This window comes from Falco cherrug, chromosome 4, assembly GCF_023634085.1.
Source record: "Falco cherrug isolate bFalChe1 chromosome 4, bFalChe1.pri, whole genome shotgun sequence".
NCBI classification, from domain to species: Eukaryota; Metazoa; Chordata; class Aves; order Falconiformes; family Falconidae; genus Falco; species Falco cherrug.
The window spans coordinates 15,934,430-15,951,091 of NC_073700.1; the positions used below are offsets into that span (position 1 = coordinate 15,934,430).

Sequence of the window (16,662 nt, forward strand, 5' to 3'; positions counted from 1 at the left end):
GATAAGTTGTTTTTTGCTGGTTCTCATGCCCAATTTTTTTCATTAATATTTGCTGAGAAGCCAGAAGGAGAAGCAGATATATGAAAAGGAGAATGAAGAGCATAAACATAATCTTTAATTTACCTTACATTTTGTAAAACCGTGATTTATCTTTCCAAGCAAAGGGTAAGAAAATATTTCAGTCTTCCCATCACCCAAGCTCTCTCATTCACCCTTCCAAAGCCAGCAAAGGGAAGAAAAGCCTCCAAAGCACTTATCTGCTCCACACCAAGCATCTGTGTGACCAGTTCTTCTCTACAGCCCCCAAAGTCCTGGGGCTAACGTGTTCCTTTCTGCTTTAACAAACTGTGCTCTCAGCTCCAGGCACTGTCACTCCCAAAGGCACCGGTGTTGTAGGAAAAAAACCTGCACCTGCTATAATGATGCTGTTATGCTCAGTGAATTCTGGCTGTGGCCCTGCTTAGCATCACCACCCCACCCAAGGCACAGGACATCCAGCAAAGCTGCCACCAGCCCCGGTGGGGCTGCTCCTACATTTTATTTTATTTTTTTAAGTTGCTTTAAGAACATTTGAGAGCCTGGTCTTTAAGATCCATCCCCTCCCTGCCCCCCCCCCCTCCCCCAAGAGAAGCTGATTCAACCAAAAGCACCAAGAGGCAATCTAGACATACCCTACTGGTTGGGACGCCCAAACCAGGATGCACCTCTGTGATGCCAGCCTTAAAAACTTTCTGGGTTTTGTTGTTTTCCTGGTCAAAACACATGAAACCAGTGGCATCAGCAGGCAGATGGGAACACTTAGAGCACAAGACATCCTTTGCATCCACCCTGCAGCCTCACACTGTGTAGCCTGGGCACAGACTGCTGCACCTCCAGTGGCTGGGGCTCCCCAGGGCAATGCAAGGGGGAGACTGTGCCCCCACATGTCTCCCAGATGTGATGCGGGGATGTTAACCCAAAAGTGCAGCCTGTGGCTCCGTGTCAGGCATGCCACAGCCTGGCTCAGGCACCACTTAACTGCTAACGCCCCATGTAAAAATAGATAAATAATCAAGTCACTAAAATCAGGGGAGCTGTCATTACAACCACAACTTTCAGAGTCTTTTTTTATCGTCTGAGGGATGACAGTGCTTTGAGCAAGCAAGCACTGCATGTAGCCAGCAAGCTTTTTAATGTGTGACAAAACATATCATTGAAGGGTTTCCTTGCACAACTTTGACTTACCCCCACATCATTCCTAGTCAGCGTAAGTGACCAAGAACAACTGAAGCGCACAAGGATTTCAACTTAATCTCAGAATGGATTGAAGACCTTTCTACTCTCACCTTGACGTACTCTGAAGCCTGGGTGATTTGCATTTTGATGTCTAATTGAAATGAGGGTTGCTGCTTGATAGGCCTTAATCTTCTCAAAAACATGGTTGTGCCTCCCTCCCCAAAGCAAATATTTATCACGTTTCACCTTGAATATAGGTCACAGCATTGCAATGCAAGTACTCAGAGCTGTAAAAAAAACACAAACAGGAAGAGTCTGTCTAGGTAAAAAAAACAAATTCAAAAGGCACATCTGTTCTCCTGAGCCACAGCAAGGAAAGATTATTACCATTAGCATGGGGGTTATAAGCAAATGAAGCAATTGGTTAAAGAAAAAAAGAAAAGAAATCACTTATAGTGTCGTCTTTCATCATTAAATTTTAATGGAAAAAACACTGCGATTTGCTTAGTCTGAATATATGCGCAAATGTAAAGAGACCATCTGACATTGTCGAGGCATAACACCACAAGATAAATGGAGACTATTTGCCACACTACTGGAGCAGCTGTAACTCTCTCCCAGACCTGCAGCAATCAAACAAAAGGGCACAGAAATAGCAAGCCATCTGCCTCTTGCTGGCCACTGAGTCTTATGCATGTGGCTGATAGGAAAGAATCAAGGGTCTTATTCTTCTACTGCTCATATAGGCTTAAACAGGGGGCAGCTGAGCTGTTACAGTAGTTTAAATGCCCATCTCTTAGTCCCATTTTGATTCTCCCTGCAAGACTTAGCCATCACCACAGGACAAACATGTGGAGGCCGTGGTTTGCACCAAGAGTGCCCTAAGCAAGGGCAACCGGAGCACATGCATATGCATCCAGAAAGCACCGGTCTGGAGCACAGCCTCACTTCACAAACTCCCAGCAATGCAAAACCAGGCACAGCACTCCAGGCTGCCTTCATTTCATACAGCAATTGGGTTTTGAGAGCATGAAAAGGAAAGAGAACAGTGGGGCAAAAAGCCTGAAGATTTTCCTGTCCTGCTTCTGCATTACAGTGCAATTCTCCCTGCTGCTCCCCCCTGAAGGATGCAACACCCATGACAAGCTCATGAGACAACAGAGGAATGAGCTGCAGGCAAGCCACGCACTCCCCCACGTATGGAAACATCGAGCAGCCTGCTGCCCGCCTTCCCAAAAGCAAACAGAGAGGAGGAAAGGGTGCACAGCTATTGTGCAGAGTTGTTAAGATCTATACGAAGGCCCACATGTGTAAACTAAACATCGGCTCCTCTTATCATCAAGTGCGTACAACTTGTAAGCATGAATTATGCAAGACCGTTAACAGTCGTCTTATAAGAGGGAGCAGCTGTAGAAGCTGCTCTGTGTCCTCCAAGCAAGTCACAGAAGGGGCAGCCCATGGATGCTCAGTGTCTGTGCGGCTGAGCTACAGCATGGGCGCTCTCACCAGATCCAGTCCCAGCGCTCCCAGGGACCCACACACCCTATGCTAAGCAATTAGCACCTCATAATCTCTCACCATCTTCCAGCACTCTATGAAGAAATATTTTCATCACCTTTTTACTGACAGCAGCTTGAGAAAGATCTGGAGAATTGTGTGAGCTTGTGAAGGAACGAGCAGGGAGCTAAACCTGCAAGCCAGCCCAAACCCAAGCCCCCAGCCAGTGCCCAGACTGAGGAACTCTGCTTTTGCCTGGGAGCACAAGGAACCTGAAACAGCAAAGTGAGACCAGGGAGCTCCATCCCTGTTTCAGTTCAATAATTTTCTCTTTGACTAGTGAACCCCCGCACTTGGCTGGTGCCTGTGGGTGAGGATGCCAGCCCTAGGGCAGCGCTGCACAGCCCACATCGCAGGCATCACCAGGCCGCCTGCAAACACCGGCTGCAGGTGGGGATGCAGGCAGGGATGCAGGCGAGGATGCAGGCTGGCAGCACCGTGCACTCACCTGCCCCGAGCCGTGACCTGTACAGCACCGCAGGTGACTTAACTCAGCCCGGTCACCAGGTCCTCACCGAGCTGACACCACACTTAGCAAATGTGCTAAGGTTGCTGACAGTAAGCGCTGGCTGTAAATTACCTATAGGGTGAGAAAGCTTTTGATAAAATTTTACATAAAATATTAATCTCTCCAGTCAATACAGATGCTGTTAGGATTGAGTGGCGGGGCTGTACGCAGCGAGGAAGTGTTTTGGAATATAACAGGTGCTGCAAGGGGAGGCACAGATCGGTATTAAGACCGGTTTCATTTATTGCATATATCATCGACTTGGAAGAACAAGCATCAAGCACTGTGATTACATTTACTGATGATTCAGAGTTGTGTGGGCTCCTCAATACACAAGAGGAGGGCAATAAAGTCCTGGACAACTGAGCAAGCAAGCACCTCAGGGGATAATTAAATTAATTCAAGCTATGGAAATGCCACACAACAAGGCTAAAACATAAAGCAAGTAACATTGAAAAGGACTTTGCACTCAGAGACTGTGAGAGACAAACCCAGGCTACTGCTTGCTCCCAGTTATCCACCCAGAGCACCAGGCGCTGCACAAGTACAAAGCTGATGTCACGGCCATCAGGTGAAAACAGGTACAGGTCACGCACGAAGCATTAAAAAAGCAGTCCCAGTGACACCAGTTGTACATGCCCACAGCCCAACACACTGTGGCTTTAGAGAGGAGCTGTGCCACCTGGGCACCTCTGGCAATACAGCAGCTCCTGGGCCACCCTGGGAAAACAAACCCATGCAGGGGACCTCAGGCCACAGCGCCTGCCTCCCACCTTGCTTACCAGCTCCCAGTCCCTACGACCAGCTTCCTTCCAGACTCTTGACTAGAGCTCCCCGTTCCCAGATTGTGTACCTGCCCCTAACTGCCTGGGCAGCCTCCCCTCGCTAACCAGCCCTGCCTGATGCAAGGCAGCTGCCTTAGGAGACAGAGGCATCTTGTCCGAGCCACCCTGCCCAGCAAAGAGATCGTTGGCAGGGCATCACAACAGGCACAGAGCCCCTTTCAGGAGGGGGGCCCCAAGAACACAGCAGAGCAAGACTGGGAAACACAAAGCATGTGGAACAGCAACACGAGAAAGGACACAGGAGAAGTAAGAAGTGGCAAAGCTGCCCAAGGTGCCAAAGGCAGGAAGATGCTAAATTTGATGAGGTTGAGGAAGAGAGCCAAAGGAGAAATAAATAGAGCTAATGAGAAAACAAGGCATGAGCATTCAAAAACCTTTAACACACTGCTAAACAGCAATAAAAAGGCAATTAGAGTTCCGAGATGCATGGAGGGTAATTGCACACACTATAAATAGGTGGTGGGAAGACTGTCCCGCTCAGCAGGATCTGATTCACTTTTGGGGTGACTTCTCCATGCAGACAGGAATATTCTGGTGCGAGACAGAAGCTGAGAGATAAGAGTTTACAGGGAGATGAGATTACAGGAAGAATTTCTATCACACACATCCTTCTACATGAAATATACACCAAGCAGGAGCTTTGCAATAAAGACTTCAGAGGTCTGAGCTTGAGGAACTCCAAACAGAAGTTCAGCAGTAGAGATGCAAAATAGCCTTAGAAAGAAACATCCATTTTCTACCAGCCAGCAACATCTACAACACTAGAGTCTGGGCAGCTGAGTGGCTGCCACTACTGATGGAGAAACGGGCTAACCACACGGCTCTCCAGCACCCACAGAGATCCTGCCCTGCTCAGCTCATAACCCTTGCACAAGCATGTGCACACATGCACTTGCAACAGCATTCAACAGCAACTAAGCAGCTCGCTGTGCTCCACAGACACATAACCCCCTCCCCTGTGCTAAGGTACACCCTGGAGGGATGCCCAAGTCTGGGCCATACAGGCTCACGGCAGCCAGTGCAAGCAGCTGGCTCACTGTTTAAAGAACAAGTTTTCTGATGCCATTCCCTGCCCAGGCTTCCCTCCCTACACCAGCCAGGCTGGAGCAAGTGCACTGACTGCCACGAGGTGCTCTCCTTTGCTAGGCGCACAGCTCAGGCTCTGAGGCAATGTGCCACCACAGGTCTTGGGGAAGAAGGAGCCCGCAGAACAGATAAAACCCACAAGACCCCAGGTAAAGGTAGGGACAGAGTCTTTGCAGCATTGCAACCAACATCTTTAAGAGCAGATGGTACCACTGAAGTCCAGGGAACTCACCAACAAGCAGAAACTGCACCAGGCAGATCCCTGACCAATGTAAACCAACAGTGCACGATCAACTCAAGTTTTCTTTTTTGAGGACATCAGTTCTATCTTGAGACAGCTAGAGGGTAGAAAAAGTCCTATTCACCTCCAGCCAAGCCTTCTGCAGAGTAAATAGGAGATGGAAAATGCAGCCACCCCTGGGAGCTGTAAGCAATCCCTCCCCCCTGCCCCATCTCCTTCACAGACACCCTTCTGGAGGAGGAAAATTTTCAGACTGAAGCACCAAAGACTCTAGAAAGGGATGGAGCAAAGCTGTCACTTCACAGCTCCAAACTCCCTTGGCCAGGCCTGGTGTCCTTCCCAGCTCCCTGTTCCTTCCCACCGCAGAGCATTGGCATCAATTCACACATGGGAGCTGCTCTGCCCTCACGAATGACTGAGCACACACAAAGTCTCTGCAGTCCTAACTCCAGCTAGCTCCTGGCTATGCACCAAAAAACAACCCCGTGCAGCCCAGACAGCTGCACATCCCCAGATAACAGCAGCAGATGGCTTCTGCCTGAGGTCTTGCTGGCAGAGGGTGGTCTGCGGTGCCGGGGGTGGGAGGCACAGCGCTGGTTTTTGCAACACGCACCACTGGAGGGTCACGCAGCCTTGCCCGTGGCTGAAGAAGCGCTGGCTGTGTCCTTCTTTCATCCTTGCACTGTCACCATGCAGGTAGCAAAGCAGCCGGCTCCTGCTGCGTCACTCCATTAGCTTCCTTCCGAGACAGCAATGAGTCTGTCATCTCTGGTTGCAAGAAGGGTGGGAGAAGTCTGCTCAGAGGGAGGGGAAATCTAGGGGTGTAGACTATAAAAGCAAACTTGGCATGTGCAACATGTAAAGCATTTGTGCCCTCTTGCTGTACCAGGAAAGGATATTTGGCATTTTAGGAAAATTTGCCTTTTGCCAGATATTCTGCTTGTGTGATGCCTGCATCACCTTCCAGCTGCCTAAACCCTCTGCTGCTGAGGTGTGAGAGCAGCTGACCCTCCCCATAGCACGCCAGGCAAAGTGAAACCCTCGTCTTGCAAAAGCTAGTCCCTGCCAGCACCACCAGCAGTCCCGACAGAACTTCTGAACAGCTTCACTTAATTGCTCCCAAATCATCTAGTATTTTCTATGCCTAAAACTTAATGCCCGAATCCGCTCTCTTTCCCGGCCCCCACCCATCAGACAGGGACGTCTGAGGGGAGCGACAAGTAGCACACGGGCTGCATCTGGCTGGCTGTTCATGGAAGAGCTTCTCCCTTCCACAGCCACCTGCACCAGCCACGTGCCAAGGTCCACCACAGTAGAGCCCAGAAACCTCTTCCCAAAGCATCTTTGCAGTATTATGGGTTTAAGGCTCCCTTGAATCTCTCCTTGGAGTAAGAGTTTGTTTCCAAGCAAAGCACCACCTGGAATTGAGATGGGTGGTACAACGGACAGTGGTGATACGTACAGAAAAATGCCTTCTATATAGGAAGAAAACAATACATTTTTGACCCCAATCGAACTCTCTACTGAACTACCATCATATCTCACTCCAGTGAGCGTGGTACTGTATTTAGAAGCATTGGTTTACGTTCCTTCTGACAGCCAAATATCAGACCCAATTCCCTTTATCACACCAGGGTGCCACCAGCCAGGCAGCTTGTCCTGCTGTTCCCAGACAGGAACCTGTACATCATCTGTGACTCCCCAGGCTCCAAAATGATCCTTGTGCACACACCCCCACATCCCTCCTGAAAGAGGCAAACCACCACCCTTCTCCAAGCTCCAAGGAAAGCAAGAGGCTGCTCCGCTGTGATACGGCAGTGGGGAAGGTTGTGTGTTGGGGTACAAGATTTTACAGTCTTAAGCAGCCCAACGTGTGGCTGTGGCTGCCTGGTAAAATCCTGCACCTCAACACACAGCCTTCTGTTATCTCAGGGCAATGCTGACTTAGCATCATCTGGACTGGTAACATGATAAACTCCTCAGGGAAGGGAGAATCACTTCCTACAGGAGATGGCGTACCCTGTACACCTCATCGATTGCAAACACGTTGCAACTAATAGACATCAGTGGTTACTACAAACTTACAGGATCTGCAAACTCCCAGCACCATCCTCTCCAGCTCAGCAGGTGCTTGGGACCAAATTCAGATGCTAGAGCAGACACTGCTGATGCTCTTCACAAGGCAGCATGTGAGACTTTCAGTAAGAAATGTCTTAACCAACAGCTGCTTCTACCAGTAGTTCCTCATGGTGTGAGCCTGGAAAATAATCTTTCCTTCCTATTACTTTCCTTGCCTGCACCAGACAGGCAACTGGGAGCCAACCCACCCGCTTCAAGCCCTGCTCTGAGGGACTGAGCTGAGACTCTGCACATCACGGTGCTGCTCTGGGTGCAGGGCTTCTTTTGCCTGTAGAAGTATATTAGGCAACAACAACATCCAAAACAAGTGCTTTTTTCCCCCACTGCCAAAAAGTTTGAGGTTTCCCCCCCCCCCCAGCATCCTTCCCCTGGCTGAATACAGACAGCAGATGAAAGTCTTGAGGGGACAAGGTCACTCTATCAGATTCAGTTCATACCCAGTGCTCATCCTAAATCATTAAGAGTGAATCTAAATCCCACCCAAAAAAGTAGCGTGAGGTAGAAATGAGATCTACAGACAAAGCTAGACCTGAAGACTGTGTCCTTATATTCTGAAGACAAAGAGCACCCTGTCCTTGGATGAACATCATTTAGCACAAAAGATACGAAAGGCTACTGCCAGACTATTTAGCGGGCAGCCCTGTCTGCCAGGGTATTTGTACAAATCACTGTGGCATCAGCCCCGAGTCCTACCAAAGTCAGTGGTACAGATCCTTCAAGATCTGCACACCACATCTCCAGTCCCTAAACACTGCAGCACCATCATGAAAAAAAAATATCCAGGCTTTGGGCTAGGAAAAACATGATTAAATCTAATTTCATTTCTAGGTTTCTTCATCAAACACTAACATTTGGGTATGGGTAGACACTCAGCACTTGAATTGTTGCGCTCACACAACTGTCCTGAAGCACATGGGTCAAGTCATTGAGTTGTATGGCCCAAGCCACCAAGTTGTGTGCCAGGGCAGTTTTCCAGCCCCTCCAGGCTGGAGGTGGCCTGTACTAATGTGCCCTCACAAGGGTCATTATATACCTCACACTCCTAGAAGCCCAAGCTCCCAACCTTACTGAGGCAGACAGACAGGTTTTGAACTATGACAACTACAAACACAGCATCACTTACCCCAAGCTGAATAAACATTCACATGACATTTTGACTCAGGTGTTTAAATTCTAGAAAACGTCTGACTTTCAGCTTGAATCACTGACAAACAATACCAAATATTATCACTAAAAGCACCTATTCAAACAACAATTTCACACATTCACATCAAACAGTGACTCCCCTTATGTCCAATTTTAAGAATGATGCCCACCCAATCCAGAAGAAAAACCAGTCAAAGCACCCCAACTATCCTGTACCCACAAATAACTTCTTCCAAAACTGGCACCACGTTAGGATGCTCCATGTATTTTTTTCAGTAACTACAAGGTAAAAGCACAGGGATTTTCCCCAGGAACCTGCGTTTCCCCTCTCCCACCTTAAAAAAAGACAGAGCTGAACCCTCCTGCTGGACCACAAAGCATGCCCTGCAAGAAGGATGGCCCAATTCTGACCCACCGGGAGCCAGTGGTACCACCTGCTGTGTGGAGTGGTCAAGGCAAGGAGACAAACTCTGCTTGTCCTCCTGTGCCTGCACCACACCCTCTCAGAGCTGGGGACCGAGGTGTCACCTTCCCTTGCACCTCACCCGGCTCTGTCTTCCAGGAAGGGAAGACCTTTGAGGAGCCACTCATCCTCCTGGGCAACAAACGGAGAGGATCTACTCACCACCACGGAAGGTCCCCTCACAGGCTGTTTTAAGGGAACTTTACTCTTTTAATTAGGCTTAGTTTTTAAAGACACACTAAAATATATGTTTCCTAGAAATTACTTTGTGGGTGAAACCCTGGTGCTGCTGAAGCCACTAGATGAATTCACATCAACACAAACCAAGCAACGGCTCTTGATCATATATGCTGTATTGATTGGTCTTAACATATTAATCAGGTTTACATAATTAAATAGAAATAGGATATTTACCTTGTACTCCCCTGGACTAAAGCATTGGCAGTAGCTGTAAGGGGGTTGCATACATACGCTGCTAGTAGCAGTGTTGTGATGGCTGGGTTCCTACTGCTAAATCACACTACAAATTAAATACTTCTCCAGCTAACAAAAAATTACATAGGGAAATTACTTGCTGACCGCTTCCCTCTTAGGTGAATGGAGAATGAGTGACTCATCATTCAGCAGAAGGAATTACAAGTTGTGCAAAAGGCAAAGTGCTTCGGGGAAAGCATCTAGACTACGCAAAGCAAAGCCATAAATAATACCTTTTGGAAATGACGAGCTTTAGCAGGGGTTGGAGCTGCACGATCTGCTAAGTCTTCTCCACTCTTAGTTCACAACATCTCTGGCCTGAGAGGTGCCACCCACAATAATTGAATCATCAGGCTATGGATCAGGAAACGCAAAGTTTTACAACAGCCGAAGACCAAGCTCACAGCCTATTTAATTACCTGCTTCCCAATCCAATAAGCTGCAAGTATATAAATAGCCAAAGTATGACAAATATTTAATATCTGCTGGAATTAAATTAAGATAAGGCACTGGCAAAATAAATTATAAGTGTTTTAACTGAAAAATAACCATTTTCTGAAGATTCCAGACAATCTGAGCACAACAGCCACACTCTGCACTCCACACTGCCAAGGAACACCGCATCTCAGATGTGCCAGACCACCTTCCCCACCGCAGCGCTCTCCAAGCAGCAGTGAAATACAGGCAGGCTCATCTTCACGTCGGGGTTAGCGTGGTGCTGACCCGGGGACAGCCCTAGCCTCATTTGATGGTGGCATAGCCTACGCCCACACTGAGCCAGCTAAATGGCAAAAGCAGCCCCTAACTACTCTTCCAGGTTTTTATGGGCATAGCACTGATAACTATCTTGCACCAGGTCCAGGTGATGCCTGAGACCTGCCTGGAGCTTCCATCTCCTCAAACAGCACTAGAGAGCAACCGAGGAACAGGCAGAAAATAAGCAGAGCATCATCTTTACCTCTCCTCTCCTGCAGAGCTGAGAAAACCACACCTCCAAGGGTTTCTTGAGGCCAGCAAAGCAGAACCTGACCATAAAAATCACAGTTCCTCCAGCAGGAGACTGCTAAAACAAGTCCCAACACCACCTGAGTCATGGTCTGTCCCAGAAGAATGATGTGTTGGTGGTTTTAAGAGAGAACCTGTGTAAATATTATGCGAGAGTAACAACCCAACCCATGATAGGGAAGAAGTATGTGGTTATTTGGAAGGCTGCAGTAGCTTTACTATATGTTCCTAACTGTTGTAGCATCTGCATGCATGCCAAAACGGCAGAAATTTGATAATTTAAGATGCATCGTAACTGATTTAACCAAGTTTCTGATCCTTCACACCTGTTCTGCATTAAGCACTGTGCTTAAATCAATCATCATTCAGCAAAGCACAAGCTTAAGCACTTTGCTGAATTTGACCGAGAATTTTGTTAATGCACCTGACGTCATCCCGCAGGCTTACACAAGGACCCAAATCACAAGGCACTTCTCCCAGGAGTAGCTCCAGTAATCTGCAGCTAAGCTGGAACTTTTTTCATCCCACATTTATCCCGCTGGGAACTGATTACTCTCCCACATGCTGCCTGCCTGCTCCCTTGTTCTGCGGGGAGGAAAACAGGTGATGGCAATCACAACTGCAGCAATGCCTGACCTAACATGCTCTCACATTTTAACTCTTGATAAGTTCTTCCTGCTGCCCCTTTCCTAACGAGTGTTTTCAAGGGGCTGGTGATAATCTGGAGATGATCTCCCAGTTTATACTATTTTGAATGAGCAAATGCCGATTCCTGGGTTGTGCTGTGCCTTTTGGCTGCTGTACTTTGGAGGTACTTAGCAAGAGGTATAACCCACATTCAAGGGTGCCTGGTCTGCGTCACTACAGAGACATACACGTTGCCTGACTTCCCCAGGCTTCCAGCTGAGCTCTCCTCCCAAAGGCTTCAGACAGTTGGGATCAAGCAGGGAGAGGCACAGGGCATAGCCGGTTGTCTCAACTCTACTTCCAACAAGTCAGCGTGAGCTAGAGAAAAGACTAAATACATCCTGGGCAAGCAATTACCAAGCTAAGTGCCATCTGCGGTAATAAAACACATTGTTCTGAGAGCAACAGAGCTGGCAAAGCTGCTTTCCTCCTGAGCTGCATCGTGAGGCTGGAGCCTTCAGCGTCTGGCAAAGTGTAAACTCTGATGGGAGCTTTTTCCCCCAGGTCACACATCCAGTAGGTCTCTTGCTCAGATTCCCCAGTGTCTAGTAAGGGCTGTCCACACACTGCCACTTTCCTCCCACCTGTGATAGGCAATAAATACAGATGTCCCTATTTTCACCAACCTTTTAAGGGATGAGTATCTTGCAGACCACTGTCTGCCTGTCAAATGTGCCTGGAATTCAGTGGCAGCTTAAAAAGAAATTTAAGGGGAAAGTAAGACAGCACGAGCAGGTTCTAATAAGCCTTTTCCCACCCACCCCCCTCCTTAGGAAACAATGCTAGTAAGGTGTAAATAAAAGAAATTGCAGGTAGACATCACAGATGTGTAGTTACTCAAGTAAAGCCTTACTACAAACATCAAGATAAACTTGAAGCAGAGGTGTAGGCTTGAACACACTAATCTAAAAACCAATTTTCACTCTGCTGCTGAAATTTCTGGGGCATCAGGATCAGAAAAATACCATCTGAGTGACATTTGCTTGAATTCAACTTGAAATCTGAAATAGTTTGTTACCGGTGTAAACAAGCAATGCTGTCATGCCCACATACAGTATATACCCAGCTATGCCATCCATTCACACATTTCCACTGCTCTCTCCTCTCTCATATACATTATAATTCCTCAAACCACATGTAATTGTCTTTCTGTGGCAACAGTACCTTAAGTACACACTTCCCTTTATTCCAAGGCAGTTCACGAGCGCTGCAGAACAACAGGCTGCATTTTCCAGCTCCTGAGCACTACACACAGGCGTGCTGCTACATAACCGGTACCCGCGGTGCCTGTGCATTACACTGCCATAACATGCAGCCCCTGGGGCGCAGGGTACCGGCCAGCTCTGATAGAGCAGCGCTGTAGGATCAAGGAGGGAGGATTACACGCCTCAGGGGAGGTACTGCGGGCATCTTCAGCCCAGGCAAGAACTTCAGTGCTGCAACTGTAACAAACCCAATTGCTTTCTTTTCTGGGAAAACTGCAAAGAAGATGATGAAGCTACAGAAACCACCTGGGCTCTGGGAGCTTGGCAGGGGCTGTATGCAGCGCAGCCCATCTCAGGCCCTGTGGTTCTCCCATGGAGATGGGCTGGCTCTTAGCAGGTAGCCCAGTCAGGCAACTGCTCTGCAGGGCGACCGCCTTGCCACCTCACCTGGTGGTGGTCACCCTGCTTGGTCACCCTGCAAAGCCTGGTCACCCTGCTTGGGCTGTGCTCGGGGCTGGCAGCACCTTCCCGTGCTACAGGGGAGAGCTGTGGGCGAGGTGAAGCCAGACCTCCTCCTCCTCCTTCCAGCACCAGGCAGGACCTGCCGAGCAGGGCTGGGGACAGGCCACTAGCCCTCACCACTGCACAGCCCTGCCAGAACACCTCTGCCGTGGCTGCTCAGCACCTCGCCGATGCAGGCGTGGGGTCTGAGCAGCCCTGCACGAATCCTGGCCGGTCCCCAGCCCTAGCAGAGCCCAGCGGGGCTCCCAGGCGTCCTGCCCGAGGGCAGCAACCGCAGCGGGCATCGGACAGGGTCAGGTCCTCACATCTCCAGGGTGCCCACACAGGCAGTGGATCAAGCATCTCCCTCCCCAGCCTCTCCGTGGCCCTGCACCCTAGTGTGGGGGCTTCTGCTTGCCATTTCTCCCAGGATGAAACCCTTCCAAATGGCAGGCTGTGAGGGTGGAGAGGCAAATGGCACATGGAGAAGGAATTGGACTATCCCTCCTCTGCTAATGAGGAAACTGAGGCAACAGCTTCCTGGTTTTCTCCCAGCTTTCCCCCGAGGAGCAAAATGTATTTGCTCCACCCTGGTGAGTCTTGAAACATCTGGTATTTCCATTGTTGCCAAAGGCCCACCAGCAGACAAAGTCCTCACAGAGACCATCCAGCCTGAGAGAGCCGCCATGAGAGAAGCTTGGTGCCCAAGAGGGAACGAGTCCCACACCTTCACCCTCTGATCCCCCTAAAGCCACAGAAGGAAGGGTGGGCTTTCCCAGAGGGATGCGCGAGAAAGCAAAGGAACACATGAAGTGAAACAACAGAGTCCAGGCTCCAGCAGTCCTTTGACTTTAATAGGAGTCTTGACTAAGGAAAAAGGGCAAGGATTTCCTCCCAGCATGACAACTGAATATGGGGATATACAGAAGATGAAAACCCAGCACGACTTCACCTTTAAAAGGGAAAATTCAAATTGACATGTGTTGTCAAGTTGAATTTAGCTTTCCCAATTCCATCTCACTGCTAAGTTTGAGGAGAAATGGTCAGCCCCCGAGACACACCTATTTTAGCTATTTGTAGAAATAAGCCAGATGCATTTCCCTATGTTATTCATGTCACAGAGATGGATTTCCTCCTAAGATCCTGTGTAACTTCCCCATTCACTCAAGTATTGCTGCCGGTTTATAATTTCTCCCATTGCTCCCCATTTCTTCGTTTCACTTGCAGTTTATTCCCCCCTTTTCTCTTTCCTTCCCCTCTTTCTATCCCTTCACAGCACAGTATCTTGATTCAGGGACTATGAGTCACCCTTCTTCCTAGCCACTCTTCTCTGGACCACTAAAATGCTGCCTGCTCCTTTGGAAAAAACTGCTTTTCAATCTCAGTTCGTGTTTACATGAGAAACAGTTGCAGGGCTTGTTTGTTTGTTTTAGTTTCCACATAACCAGCAATTAAATTCCATCATCTTTTTCAAACATCAAGAAGTTGCACAGGAAACAAAAACCAAGCAGACTTTGAAAATCCACAATCTATTAAAAAGGTTTATAGGCAAAATTAAAATAAAATATGAAACCGAGCTGTATTTTCAGCTATACACTTTGCTCAGCAAACAAAAGCAGATCATTCAACCTTCCAGCAACACCAGATTGTCCTATATTGCCTTTAAACTACATGCAGTACGGGTACACTTTCCTACCTCCGTATGTTGCAATGACTAATAATAGTCCTGTGGTGTAACAGAACTGAATGTCGTTTGCATCAATACATCCAGGAGTCTGTCTGATTTGTAAAGGTCATTTGTGAACACAGAACAGTATCAAGGCTAAAACTGCAGTCTAAGAAACTCAACTGAAAGCACAGAGAGAAAAAAAAAACAACTCGGCCAGCCGTTGCAGAGCGCTACATCCCATCACAGATCTAACTCTAGCTGCTACAGGGAAAAAGTTGGCTGCATTTGACTGAAAGGCACCTGTGTCCCTATCCCGGGGAAACTGAATTTGTGCCCTGGCCCATGAGCTTGTGCCTCAGCAGAGAGATGAGCTTCAGGAGGGCTCCTGCGGATGGGGAGCCCAGGTGAAGGTGTTCCTGGCCAGCGTCTGCCCTGCCGCCACGGTGCACTCGGGGAGGAAGAGTCGGGACTGTGGCTGTGACTTCACCACCAAGCTCTGCTGCCTCGTTTTGTTGGGAAGCCGGCATCAGGGAGCTCGCCGTGCAGAAACACTTGCAAGAAGTTGAAATGAGACTCAGCAACTCCCCAAGTCAGTGCCAGCGCTCCCAGTTAAGCAAACTTTGCAGCGAGCACAGAGTTGCACAGTCCCTTTGCAGGAGGCAAGGGCACGTGCCTGGTGTTTTCCAGCAACATAACCCATTTCTCTCCTCTCGACAACCTTTAGATGGCCAACATCCCAAACTTCCCGAGTCCTGATGTTGCGTAACTAGGAGCAATGCCATATGCCAGCATGCCGGCTCCGTGCAGGAGACCACGGCGGGGAGCAGCGGGGAGGGGTGGCAAGGGGGCTTCTCACGGCCGGGGCTGGAGCTGCTGCCAGCAACCCCCACCTGCGCGGGCCCAAGGTGCCCTGTGCCGGGACTGCCCTTGGGGTGCCCGGGCGGCCGCGGGCCTGGGGAGCGCCGGTGTGGGGCTGCCGGGGAGCGGGACGGGGGCAGCGGGGCAGGCGGGAGGGCACCCGGGGGAGCGCGCAGGGGCGCAGGGGGCACCGAGGGGAGCGGGCAGGGGACAGGAAGGTGGCTGCCGAGGGGCGGGCAGGCAGCGGGCAGGGGACGGTGAGGGAGCTGCCGGGGGAGGCCGGGCCTGGCCGGGCGGCCAGCCCGTGCGCGATACCTTCTGCTGCCGGCGGGCCATGTCGGTGGGCTGCTTGGCGTTGAAGGGGTAGGCGATGCAGCGCATGACGAAGACGTAGAGCTGCAGCTTCCTCTTCCTCTCCTCCTCCTCCCGCTGCAGCCGTTCCAGCTCGTCCTTCTCCTTCTCGCTGGCCACCGAGGGGCTGGGGCTGGCGGGCCGCGCAGCGCCGCCGCCGCGCCCACCCGGCTGCAGCCCCCCGCCGCCGCCGCCGCTGCCGGCTCCGCCGCCGCCACCGCCGCCCGGGCCCTCGCCGGGGCGGCTGGGCGAGAGCCGCGCCGCGGCGGGCGCCAGCGGCTCCTTCCCGCTCTCCTCCTCCACCAGCTCCTCCGACTCCTCCTCGCTGGACGACGGGTCCAGCATCGCGGCGGCGGCTGGGCTCGCCCGGGCCGGCTGGGGGCTGCGCTGGCTCCGCTCGGCGTGGCGCGCCGCGGCTCTGCCCGGCTCCGGCTCCCGCTCCCGCTCCGGCCCCGGCTCCGCTCGCCGCCGCGCCCGCGCGCGCCCCCGCGCCGCCCCGCCCCGCCCCGCCCCGCCCCGTGCGCGCGGGCGCTGGCCGCGGTGCTGCACGGCGGGGGGCGAGGGAGGGAGCGAGCGCGGGGCGGCCCCGCCGCGCATGCCCGCTGGGCGCCGCCGGGGCGCGGCCGCCAAGGGGCGCCGCCATGGCCGTCGCCTCGGGAGGGCCGCGGGGTGCCGGGCCGGCGGGCGGCTGTGCTGTCCCCGCGCACCGCGC

General features: G+C 50.8%; 1 protein-coding gene across 17 annotated transcripts in view; it reads right to left on the bottom strand.

Moving 5' to 3' along the window:
* CADPS (calcium dependent secretion activator) overlaps window positions 1-16,442 on the bottom strand; it is a 220,832-nt gene extending 204,390 nt beyond the window's left edge. For 7 of the 17 annotated variants that reach the window (XM_055707676.1, XM_055707675.1, XM_055707678.1 and 4 more), the window contains exon 1: window positions 15,915-16,442. In XM_055707676.1, the coding sequence (XP_055563651.1) occupies window positions 15,915-16,295 (381 nt within the window). In that variant the 5' untranslated portion in view covers window positions 16,296-16,442. The remainder of the gene's footprint in view (window positions 1-15,914) is intronic. The other 10 variants (XM_055707668.1, XM_055707677.1, XM_055707664.1 and 7 more) reach the window with 2 other exon arrangements.
* Window positions 16,443-16,662: the final 220 nt, after the last annotated feature.